Source organism: Pogona vitticeps, chromosome 2 (assembly GCF_051106095.1).
Source record: "Pogona vitticeps strain Pit_001003342236 chromosome 2, PviZW2.1, whole genome shotgun sequence".
In the NCBI taxonomy this organism is placed as follows: Eukaryota; Metazoa; Chordata; class Lepidosauria; order Squamata; family Agamidae; genus Pogona; species Pogona vitticeps.
This window is the reverse complement of record NC_135784.1, coordinates 108,306,165-108,318,428: the sequence shown is the minus strand read 5'-3', so window position 1 is coordinate 108,318,428 and position 12,264 is coordinate 108,306,165. Positions and strand designations below refer to the sequence as shown.

At 40.8% G+C, this 12,264-nt stretch overlaps 1 protein-coding gene across 5 annotated transcripts in view; it reads left to right on the top strand.

The window, feature by feature from the left end:
- Positions 1 to 10,496, top strand: part of PPP2R2B (protein phosphatase 2 regulatory subunit Bbeta) — a 334,440-nt gene extending 323,944 nt beyond the window's left edge. For all 5 annotated transcript variants that reach the window (XM_020806587.3, XM_020806595.3, XM_072990218.2 and 2 more), the window contains 3 exons: positions 4,464 to 4,633; positions 6,640 to 6,731; positions 8,016 to 10,496. In XM_020806587.3, the coding sequence (XP_020662246.2) occupies positions 4,464 to 4,633; positions 6,640 to 6,731; positions 8,016 to 8,295 (542 nt within the window). In that variant the 3' untranslated portion in view covers positions 8,296 to 10,496. The remainder of the gene's footprint in view (positions 1 to 4,463; positions 4,634 to 6,639; positions 6,732 to 8,015) is intronic.
- Positions 10,497 to 12,264: the final 1,768 nt, after the last annotated feature.

Below are 12,264 nucleotides of genomic sequence, written 5' to 3'. Positions count from 1 at the left end.
CTGCCCTCCCCTTGGAGCAGGTCCCCATAACTGGCCTTTAATAAGTGATGGTGGAATTTATAGGTTCCTTTGCACCAGTTGCCATGGTAGCCTCAGGTTTCGAATTGTGAGAGGGCTTTCTTTCTTTTTCGAGTGAAGAAGCACCATCTGGTCTTTGATAACAAGACGGTTCACAGATTTCTGTTTCCAATTTTCACTTTGCACAGGTAGTAATTGCAAATGATGATGATGACGGGAAATGTGGTAAAGGAGATCTTTTATGTCAGTCTTTTGATGCCAATAACCCACAAAGCAGGCATTGTTTTAACATGGCAGAACACCTAAAGAAGCTTTTGCCAGCAGAGTTTAAATGCAGGATCAGTTTGGGAAAATCAAGATTCAAAGATGCGGTTGTATATTCTTCTATATTTTCATCTAATCCTTGTTCTGCCTTCATGGGCTGAATTTAAAAAAAGAAAGAAAAGAGACTGTGCCAGTTCTTACATCTGATTTATGAGAAACTAACATTACTAAACAGGTATCCTGCGCTATGTGTAAATAATACTGCCGTTTGCCTGAATATCATCAGTTTTATGAATATCATCATCAGAATATCATCAGTTTTATGAATATCATCATTTATTTTAAAAAGTGATATATAAACAGAATCACATATATACAAGCCAAAGAGTAAGCATGACTGAGATGTGAGTAGATGGTTGCATGCATTTCTGTCTCTGCCCTGCGGTCCTAGTAGCAGTTTCAGGGCTAGTCTTGACTTTGTGGAAAGAGGGGACATTTGAGGGAAAATAAAGCAGGAGAAGCAACAACTATTCCTCTTCTCCAGTATGTCTGTTCCACAAGAATGTGGAGGAACCAGTGGCCACATTAAACTAAACTCAAATTATCAGTCAGTTTCCCATATGTAGGTTGGTCTTAAGTTGTTCCCATGATCCGAATTTTAACATTTTGGTAGATGTTACAGGTTCTTCTCTTTCCCTCACCCTCAGCCATAGGCAGCTCTGAACTTCTGCTGTCACTTTAGAGCTGCCAAACATGGCTATCACTGGAGTACAGTATAGTGGAACTCATAGAAATGGATGTGGCTATTAAAAATTCCTCCCAAATCCTGCCCTCCTGGTGTGCCTGAGCCTATAATTATATACAGCCGTGACAAGCTCTCGTGGAAGTTAGGTGCTTTGCACAAGTCAGTTAATCTTGATATATTTTTTTCCTATTGTTGATGTTTTTATTTTATTCTTGAAAATCCTGCAAGTCATCAGACTTCCTGCTGGCAACTAAAGGACCTCAAGCTGGAGACTGCTGTGAGGAATGCCATTTTAGATTTGTAGAGAGATAATTTATCTTGGCACCTAGCTTTTCTTTTCTTTTCCTTCTTTCTCCTGCAGATGTCATATTCCAAAATTTAGGAGTGCGTACCTCAGCATTCAGTAAAATAGTAATAAAGCTGACTGAATATTTTGCAGGAAAGAAATCCCACTTTGGTTGAATTTTTCTGCCCCTCCCCAAATGGGAAGTCTGAGTTTAAATGTCAGTCTTCTCTTTCTTTCCTTTGCCTTGGTGCTAGGACATTAACTATAGAGCTGTTACCCTCTAAGGCTACATAAACAACATTGAATCTTCTCCCTTCCAACTTCATATAAGGGGTACTTCCAATGTCTCTCACCAATTTCTTTGTGTTCCATTTTGTTTTACTGATGCACTCACTTTATATTTCCTGAATCACACGCAGACATGAGCTAGACCCACCCTAACATACAGCTATTCCAGGCCTTCTGTTGTCCTGTTTCTAACCTCTTCTTCTATAGATGTTCAGTCATTCAGGTACTAAAACAGAAAGATGCTTTTGGATTCTTAATCATTGTTGTCTTTAGCGGCATAAACAGCAATCAGACATAAAGCCGTGCTTTTAGTAGAGGATTGTTTTCCTGGATATCACTAAGATGTGTATTTATGGATTTCTCTCCCTATTTGCATAAGATTCAAATAAAATCACAGAAACAGTGCTGAGTTTGTCCAGACCTTGTCCAAAAGGTGAATCCTTGAGATTTAATTTGTAAATAGGTTCTTAACTGCAGTTTGCATTAACCTGTTTTCATGGACCATTGAGGTTGTGATTTATTTACACGTAGTAATCTAGGTTGTTTTGGCTGCCCTGAAATCTCTGTATTGACTTCTGGTAGCTAATCCCACTAGTTGATTGGCCGATAAAGCTTTAGTATATCTCTTACGCCGGTGTCAGCATTGATACAGGTGCTTCATACTCCACTAATAGATGGCTTGGTGGCTGCTGGCAGTAGCAAATAGTGAATTATTTTTAAGATCAGTTTTGGTTTTGCAGTTTCACATCAAACCCATAACATGACAGTTCTTGTCAGGACTATCAAGGATTTGCTGGTAATGCCCAGCACATGCTGTCTTGAAGGCAAGACGCAAATTTTTATATATATATAATTATACTGCTTATATATCTCCCAATAGCACTTAAAACACTCTCTGGTTGGTTTAATGTTTAATTATGAAGGCTACACATGGCCCCCTCAGCAAGCTGGGCACTCAACTCACTGACCTCAGAAGGCTGAGTCAGTCTGTGCCACAAGGCTCCTCGTATTAATGCTATGCCAAAAATGTTGACTATTCTTGTTCAGTTTGATAAAAGCAAGAAATTATTTTCAGGAAGAGTTTCAAAGGAGGATAAATTGTTATGGGTGAGGTTTGGGATTTGTCTGCTTAGCTGGCTTATCAGGTGCTGAGGTGTGCGGTTGCAGCCTTACCTTCTGCCCTTTGGTGGCTACCAGCCCCGTTTCCCTAGCTTCCTGCAATTCAATTAAAGCTTGGGGGAGGGGGAATACCATAATGTAACTTCTCTAGATGAGGAGGCTTCTCAGTGAGCAGCCAGGGAAACTGAAGAGCATGAAAGAGCTGTGTCATATAAAGGAAGAACAAATGCAGCAGATCTGGCCATTGTGCGATGCTGTCCTCTTTTGAAAAGCCCTGAAAATGAGTTGGAAGAATGAAAACTTCTTTCATCGGGTTGTGGATAAAATTGTAGGCAAGTTGGAGGACAAATTGTGATCCATGCAGGCAACTCTTTTTTTCTTGAGCTGGGCACCTGCCTGACCTCCTTCAGTGCACACTGAATTACCCCCAGCCTCATCCAACTAGAGAAAAACCTCCAGCTTTGTAAGAAGGGGGGAAAGAAGTCTTAGTTCCATAGGAGAGAAAGAGCAACATAGCAGGTATGGTGGGTTAAGGCAGAGGAAGACACAGACACACAAACACAATAGGTAGGTGGTTGAATGGAGAAAAAGAGCAATGGGTTGGAATGGGGACTAATGGCTTTCTAAGCCAAGCAAAGCTAGGCACTTCTAATAGTAATGACAGAAATTAATATTTTATCATCCAAGTTTTATTTTAATGATAATGAAAAACACTGTGAGGTGCCTTGCACAGAAATGTTGAAATGCAAATAAAGATAATGTGATGGAATTTGAAACTGTCAGAGGAGTGAAAAGACAGACTAAGCAGGCATCATCTCCTTGGCAATTATACTTTGCTGGCTGCAAAACAACAGCTTGCTAAGACTTCGGTGCTGCTGCTTCTCCCTCTACACCCGTGTCATTAAGCTGAAGGGGGACTTTGCAAATATAGCAGAATTTTAAAAGAGGGGACGAAGGAACAAACCACAGACAGGATACTTGGGGATTTTATACGAAACTCAGAATGATGGGGTCAGTTTCACTAAAATGTCTAGCGTTGTTAAAAACAAGAAGCAAAACTGATTTTATATTGGTGTCCCTCCTCTGGGACATCTAGAATTAATCACGTTACATTTTTAGAAGACTATTTTATCTTTCCTAGTGCCACAGTGTAAACCATTTTAAAAACAGCTTTATAGGCCACCCTTCCCCACTGGCATATAAAGTTGAAAAATGCAAGACTGTATTGAGTCATGGACTATCATAAATCCTCTTCGTTAATATACTGTAAACATAATAAGACCAATAAGACAAATGATAACATCCCCCTAGCCAGCATGGCCAGTGCTATGCTGACTAGGAGATTCTGAGAGTTTGTTATATTTCGTAAGATCGAATCCACGAGATGGAGTGAGCTCCTGTTGCTTGTCCCAGCTCCTGGCAACCTAGCATTTCCATGTAAAAATGCAAGTAGATAAATAGGTGCCACCTTGGTGGGAAGGTAATGGCATTCCATGTCTAGTTGAGCTGGCCATGTGACCACAGAAACTGTCTATGGACAAACGCTGGCTCTATTGCTTGGAAACTGCCCCCTAGAATCGGACACGACTGAACTAAATGTCAAGGGGAACCTTTACCTTTACCTATTTCCAAACTTCTGGATGTGTTAAATAATGAATGCTTTAATATTTCCCACATGGGCTTAAGACTAATTGAATTCTTTTTTTGACCATGCTTATTTGTGTGTGTGTGTGTATTGTGTAGTTTTCGAAGAGCCTGAAGACCCAAGTAACAGATCGTTTTTTTCTGAGATCATCTCTTCAATTTCTGATGTCAAGTTAAGTCACAGTGGAAGATACATCATGACCAGGGATTATCTCACTGTCAAGGTGTGGGACCTAAACATGGAGAACAGGCCTATTGAGACTTACCAGGTACTTCACTCTCAGGGTTGATAAGAGTGCTTTGAATGAATAATGAAGAAGGAAGATAAGATAATGGCTAGTATTTATCATCAGCATAACTGCACCTGTGGAATGTGCTGCAATGGCATAGAGAAGTAGAATTGCCTGCTGGGTCACATGGCTGGCCAGTTGGGCAGCTGGGCAAAGAGGACAATGACCGGACCTTGGTCCATGGCTGTGGCCAATTCTCCATTTAACGCTAATGTGCACAGTAAATTAAACCCAATGTGGCTGATGCATTCCTTTGAAGCCCCCTAGAATGTTGCAGAACTACATAGTTATTTACCAAGATATTTTAATATATGACAGGATATTAATGTTTTATATAATGAAGAAGTAAGTACCACCACAACCACTATTACTGTGAGATCTTCAAATCTACATGTACATAGGCTACATTGTTCATGGTCAGTTTTGAAAAGTTACCTTTTTTGGTCCAGAAACTCCCAGGATCCCTTTGCATAAGCAGTGGCTATTCTGGCTGGAGGTTCTGTGCAGTCACTTTCCCAAGAACAGTTTCACTCTTTATATTCCACTGAAATCAGAAGGATCTTTTCCTTTGTTCTCCTTGAATGAAAAACCTGTCTTTCCAGATTGTATGAAAAGTGGCATAATTTAAAGCAATTCATCCCACACTACACTTATCTTAGAGTTACCTAGCGACGTAAAAGATAATAGGAGCTGGATGTGGTTATATTGTATATCATCTAATAGTGTTGCAGGGTCTTGGGTTGTCTAGGGCTTCTTGAGAAAGCAAGGAAGTTCCTCACACAGCAGGACTGGGAAGGAGATCATAGCTCAGACTGTCCCAGGTCTATACAGTTGCCAGTTCTGGCCAGCCATCAGCCTTTCAAGGTTTCAAACAAAAGTCTTCCTTGGGTTCTGCGCTCTGATGTTCCCCAGCAGGAGATTCCGTGGATTTTAAATGGGGCCTGTTATATTCAGACTCCACGGACTTGTGGCTGCTCCTGAATTATTCCATTGGTTCCAACCCATAGGGATGCCTCAGAGAGAACCTTTGTTATAGCTTATGGAATCCTCAGGTGGCCACCTAAGAGACATTATGTTTGATTCTCTATAGAAGGGTGAGGGGCATATTTGCTTCTGAGATGAGGGAAGGTATTTCGATGGCTTTTTAAAATAAAACATTTGTCCCGGGTGCTTGATATCAACAACTGAAACTTTCAGTACAGTGGTGCCTCGCTTAACGATTGCCCCGCATTACAATGAAATCACTGTAATTGTGATCGCAAAACGATGGTCTAAACAGATTTTTTTTTTTGCTTTGCGATGATCGGTTCCCTGTTTCAGGAACCAATTCTTTGCAAAACGATGTTTTTTTAAACAGCTGATCGGTGGTTTCAAAATGGCCACCAAGTGCTTAAAATGGCTCCCCACTGTGTTTAGGGACAGATTCCTCGCTATACAGGCAGCGAAAATGGCCGCCGTATGGAGGATCTTCACTGGATGGTGAGTTTTTACCCCATTGGAACGCATTGAACAGGTTTCAATGCGTTTCAGTGGGGTTTTTAATTTTGTTTTACGATGTTTTCGCTTAACGACGATTTTCCTGGAACGGATTATCGCCATTAAGTGAGGCACCACTGTATAAGGTGTTATTCTTTGTCTAGCTTTTGCTTTCAAAGCACCATCAACAGCCAAATACAAGTCTCCCGCAATGGCATATCTGTGACCCTTCTGCTTCTTTTTCACCATTGGGATAATGGGTCAGCTTTTCCCCATTGAAAAGCTATTCTTCTCAAACATTGAACTTTCCATTGTCATTCCTTGGATTCATGCTCCTGAGTAAACAATGAACCGCTTAATATGCATTGTATGATGTGTAAGATGTTGTTATTAGGGGAACCTGATATAATACCATTTTGGTTCTAGAGATGTAGATACCAGGTTTTAAATAATTCTCACTTAAAACTGTTTTCTTCATTCACTCTTTGTGTCTCTGTCTTTCTCTTTAGGTTCATGATTATCTCCGCAGCAAGTTATGCTCCCTCTATGAGAACGATTGCATTTTTGATAAATTTGAATGTGTGTGGAATGGGTCTGACAGGTGAGCGTGGCCATCATCGTTATATATGTAATGATTCTCACTCTCTCCTTTTGTACTGACTATTCTGTCATTTATTTTGCTTCACAGAATGTGTGTGGCAATTACGTTGGACTTTAGTATGATGCTAAATTAAACTTTAGATTTGTTTCTTGGTGGGAGAAACAGCCATCAGTAGTAAAGCAAATAAAATTCAATTCAAAAGTATAGCACTTCCAGATAGCATCTCTGCTAATGGGAGACAACAGAGAATAGTAGTTAGAATATTGTCTGGGATTTTGGAGATCCACATATAATTAGTCACTGAGCCATGAAGCACATGGCCCAGAGGCTCCTCGGGTGAGTGTTGTTGCAGGCACACTGAAGCCTCAATGAACTCAGGTCTCCAGGCGGTGCTCACTCTTCTTCCCAAGTAGCTGCCACCAGGTATTGCTGCTTCCATACCAGTTATTCACTGTGACTTGTATTTTCTTTGAAACTTAAACTTGTTTATTTGATTATTAAAATAAAATATGTAAATCACCAGTTGATAATCAATTTCTTTCACTCACTGAACTCAATAACACAGAACCCTAACTCTCACTGACTTTCTGGCACACTGTCTCACAGACTTACTGATCTCTCTCTACATCCTGAACTCACTCACATACTCCATACACCCCCCCTTTATATACAAGCCACTCCTCCTTTAGCACCACCTTCCGTTCACTCACTGGCTCCTTTTACACTGCTCAGCTGTGACGGACAGGTGAGGGCAGGGCTGAACGCTACAAGTGTGTATCAGTTCACTCACTCTCAGCCTGATCTTCCTCACAGGCTTGTTGTGTAGATAAAGTAGGGAAGAGGAGAACCTAGTATGCTGCCTTGAGCTCATTCAAAGAAAGGCAGAATATAAGCATAATTAATAAAATGATTACTTAAAACGTGAATGTGGGAAGTACAGCAAGTTACTTCCTGAAGAAGATGTGCTTCCTCTCTGGAGATTGAAGAAGGGCAGGGAATTGAACTAGGGTGGCTTAGCTAGGCACTATTGATGCTGTGCCACCCATAAGGATGCTGGTTGTCCATTTGTTGGAGTAGCATCAGTAGAGGGCCCTGGACAATCCCACTCGGGCATCAAAGCGTAGACTGAGCTAGCTACTCCATCCAAGAATATCCTTATGACACGTAATCAAGCTTGGTGCTATGGAGGGATATGGAGGGAGAAGATAACAAGATGCTTTATGTATTTTGCCTTGTGGTTGGCAGAGTATGGTTTTCACCCATTTTCTTTGTTTTCCCTTCCAGTGTCATCATGACCGGTTCCTACAACAATTTCTTCAGAATGTTTGATCGCAACACCAAGCGTGATGTGACCCTGGAGGCCTCAAGGGAAAACAGCAAACCCCGTGCCATCCTCAAGCCCCGCAAAGTTTGTGTGGGGGGCAAACGGAGAAAAGATGAAATTAGTGTGGACAGTCTGGACTTTAGCAAAAAGATCCTGCATACAGCTTGGCATCCTTCAGAAAATATCATAGCAGTGGCAGCAACAAATAACCTGTATATATTTCAGGACAAGGTGAACTAGGAGGAAGAAAGATAATTCCTTAGGAATCTTTATGTACTGAATACTAGCGAACACAAGTTTTTAAGTGTTTCTTCTGTTTTATTTTCCTCCTCTTCATTTGTTTCGTTATCCCCCTGCAGACATTAATTCTGTGGAGGTGAGCACTCAGATTCCAGCATCTGTTGCTGCCCCTCAAATCTTAAGAAACTGGGTTGGCAAGATCTGCTAGGAACATTTGACTTCTAAGTACTGAAATATCCCAAGCTTGAATTACTTACGTTGTTACTTTTCCCCTTTGCAGTACTCACTGGTAGATTTAATTTCTTTAAAATATTGATCTAGATACCTGCCAGTTTATAATAAAGCTACGATTATAGTAATATATTTGCAAAAAAGAAAAAAAAAACACTCAAAGCTAGCCTCTTTTTTATTTTGAAGATTTTTACTTCTGTTTTACATCGATTCCCAAACAGAAAATCAGTTTCCTTTGCAAGTTCATTTCTTGTTTGGTTGGTTTTTTTAAGAAATTCTTTTATTAACTCAGGGCCTTTCCAGATGACCATCTGTTGTGCATATTGATCGTATAATGAATATTTAGCTGTATTCAGCCTATTGGTGAGAGGTACAATCATGTTTCCGTTCCCAGTGGCCACATCTGTTCTGCTCCCACTACAAGATCCATTGCAATTTAAGGTCCCGTTTTCTACTCTAGTTACCCAAGTTTTGTGGTCAAAGGTTGGGTAGCACCTGTGGTGTCACTGGTAAACAGTGACATGTTCCCACCGCCATGGCTTAAACTTATCCTTTGGAGGGCCGTAGATGTCAAAGCAACAAAGTAAAGTGCGTGGTTTACTCCTCCACTGAAATCCTCTATCAGTGTTTTATGCAGACATCAGTGCCGCATCATGTACATTATGTTCTTTTAAATTTGGTTCCGGTCTGGCCATTCACTTGCTCCAGTGCTGGAGCACAAATGCAATTTCCTATGATTTTTATCATTATCGTTATTATTCTTAAGGGTAGAACAAGCAAACATATTCCCTCTGGCTACCCAGAACAACTGTTTGCTCTGCAAAGAAGCTGCTGCTCTTGCATTATCTGTGGGCAGGATTCAGCACTTCCACTATAAAATCCAACCTAGTGCTACCCTAACATGAAAGGGGAGACACACATGCTGCACCCCTTTTTTTTTTGGTCTGGGAAGGCCCTCAAACAGGAAAGACAAAGCCAAAAGAGAAAGAACAGGTTCACAATAGGAGAACATTAATAGAACTTGGAAAAGTTACTTTTTGGACTACAGTTTCTGGCCATGGGAGTTGGAATCCAAAGAAGTTCCTTTTTCGAGCTCTCTTTACGCTCATCTTTCATGAATAGCCATGTATACTGTTGAAGGCTGCTACCTTCTCTCATCACACCTCGCAAACAGCCTTCTATGGATTTGGCTGTGTTGATCCTGTGGTGCCTTTTGCTGGTATACGAAATACCATAGTAACAATGCTTCCAAAAGGTGGGTTTTCGTGAACCAAAATGAATCTGAGCTTTCTTCTGCGATTCCTGTAATTTTGATTTTACTGTTTTTTTATGTTGTTCTTGTTTTCAGTGAGAGACTTGAAAAACAGTTCTCTTTTTAATCTCTTGCATGTCATAAATACGTATTTGTGGGTTTCTCCCTCCTCCCTCCTTTTAGTAGTGTGTTTTTAAAGTCTGATTTGTTTATTTATTTATTTATTTCAATAGACTCTTTCCCCCCCCCTCCTTTTGAAGAATGAAAGAGAATTCTTGAGTTGCTAATTAATGGCATTTTAAAACAAACACAGAAATAACCACCAAACTAACATGTAATGCTATTATCGCCTGGCTGCTTTGTAAGACAAAGGTTGCCCATGATTCTACGGTATGAAGAATAGCTACAGCAGCTCTTCAACTTTGCATGGTGAACTGTCCTGTTTTTACTGCAAGGTCCCACCATTATTTGATCAGCTGGGGAGGGGGGAAATTTATATATTTAAAAAAAAAGGAAAGGAATTACAATCAGAGAACAGATCCAGCATGAAATAAACTCAATAGTTTCTCTTCTGAGGTGGACATTTGAAGATCGGCGTGTTGTGCGTTTTCTCTGATGGTGAAGTGTGGAGCCTTGACTCCTCCCTGTGTCATTGTTGCTGTGAAGCATACCCGAATTTCCAAAACATGCTCTCCAGTAAAGGATTGTTGAAAGCCTACACTTTCTGGTGCTGGCCTGCCCACTCTTACCTTTTAAAGGAAACTGTAACCACTGCTTTCTCAAGAGACGTCAAAAATGCTGCAAGGCTGCACTGAACCTCGGGAGGAGTGGGTGCTGTTTTTGTAGTTTGGGGGGAACAAGAGGACGCTCAAATAGTTGGAACCAATATTTGAACAGTTGTCGTTTAAACTACGTAAGACCCTGCCTGCTCTGCTCTTTGTGAAATTGCTCAGGATGGGGCAAATGAGAAGCCTTGGCTTGTTTGAAAGAATGATTGTGGGAGGGGGAGAAAAAAAAGTATCCCAGTTTATAAACTTGTGAGAAGTAATGGCTTTCAGGACTAACCTGATTGTTTGGTTTTTAAAGGGAAAAAAAGCCAACATTATATATTTAAAAGCAGGAATCAGTGAGTCAGGGTTTTTTCCCCCAAGATAAAAGTTTAACCTTGGTTAAGAAGTAAAATAGTTTCCAAGATATTCTGATGCAAATTTGCTAATTTCCAAATGATGAGGACTCCTATGGTAAACATTTGGCACTAACACTGAGAGTGTAAAGGGCTTATTCAGACCAAGAACATCATCTATTCTAGATTATAATGCCCTGCTTCACTTTTTCTCTTTACATTTCTTTCTGCCAGCTGAGAGAAGAAGTCTCATGCTTTAAGTGCTGGGCGAAAAGAATTCTCAGCTTGATGTCAAAGGTAATCAGGTCCACTATCCAAACAGCTTAAGCACATGCTTTGGATGTATTGAATATTGAAAATGTGGTAGCCACCATCTATAGTTTGTCACCAGTGTTTGGTATTGGAACACAGCTTGGAAGACTTGCTTTTTGGACTCCAATTTCCAGACTCCACAGAAAACACGGCCACCAATTCAGAGTACAGTGGTGCCTTGGTAGACGATGATAATCTGTTCCACTGAAATAGCTGTTTAGTGAAATCATTGTCTAGCGAAAAGCATTTCCCGACTGGAATGCATTGAAACCTCTTTAATGCGTTCCAATGGGGAAGAAGTGTCATTGTCTAGCAAAGATCGGCCACAGGAAAGCCACTTTGTGAACTGCTGATCAGCTGTTTAAATCGCTGTCTTGCGAAGCTTAGGTCCCACAAACACCTGTTTTGCGAGGGTGGAGGGAGCTGTCAAAATCGTCGTCTATTGAAAACCAGTTTGCAAAGCAGGGACCAAACATTGTCCAGCGAAATTCCCCCATAGGAATCACTGTTTTGCGAATCACTATAGCAATTGCAAAAAGTCAATGTCTAGTGAAAAAATTGTCATGCAGGGTAACTGTCTAGCGAGGCACCACTGTAATACCTTGCCTCTAGGGAAAATGTTCGCAGTTATGATCTAGCAGAGGCTTTATATGTATGCAGTGGGGTTCAAGATCTTTTTCCCATTGAGAGTTTCTCTCACAATCATTGTAAACAAAAAATTTTGAAAGCCTCAAGGCTACTTGCTGTGCTGCTGTCAGAATATTTAACAGAAGGTCCCCTGCATAGAAAGAACTTAGAAAGCAATCTCCTGGTTTGCATCATCTTGGTCAGAGTGAGCAAAGTTGTATGTCTGAGTAGCTTTTCTTGCGGGTAAAGAGTCCTTGCTGCAGTTCTTGTGGTAGTATGCATACGCCCCTGCCAAGAGTCACGGTGAGGGTGTCTCTCTCTCTCTCTCTCTCTTTTTGTCTGTAAATGAAGAACTGAAATGTACAGCTTTGCTTACACAGTAGGATGCCTGAGTGTGTGTCTCTAATGGCATGTGCTATGGATT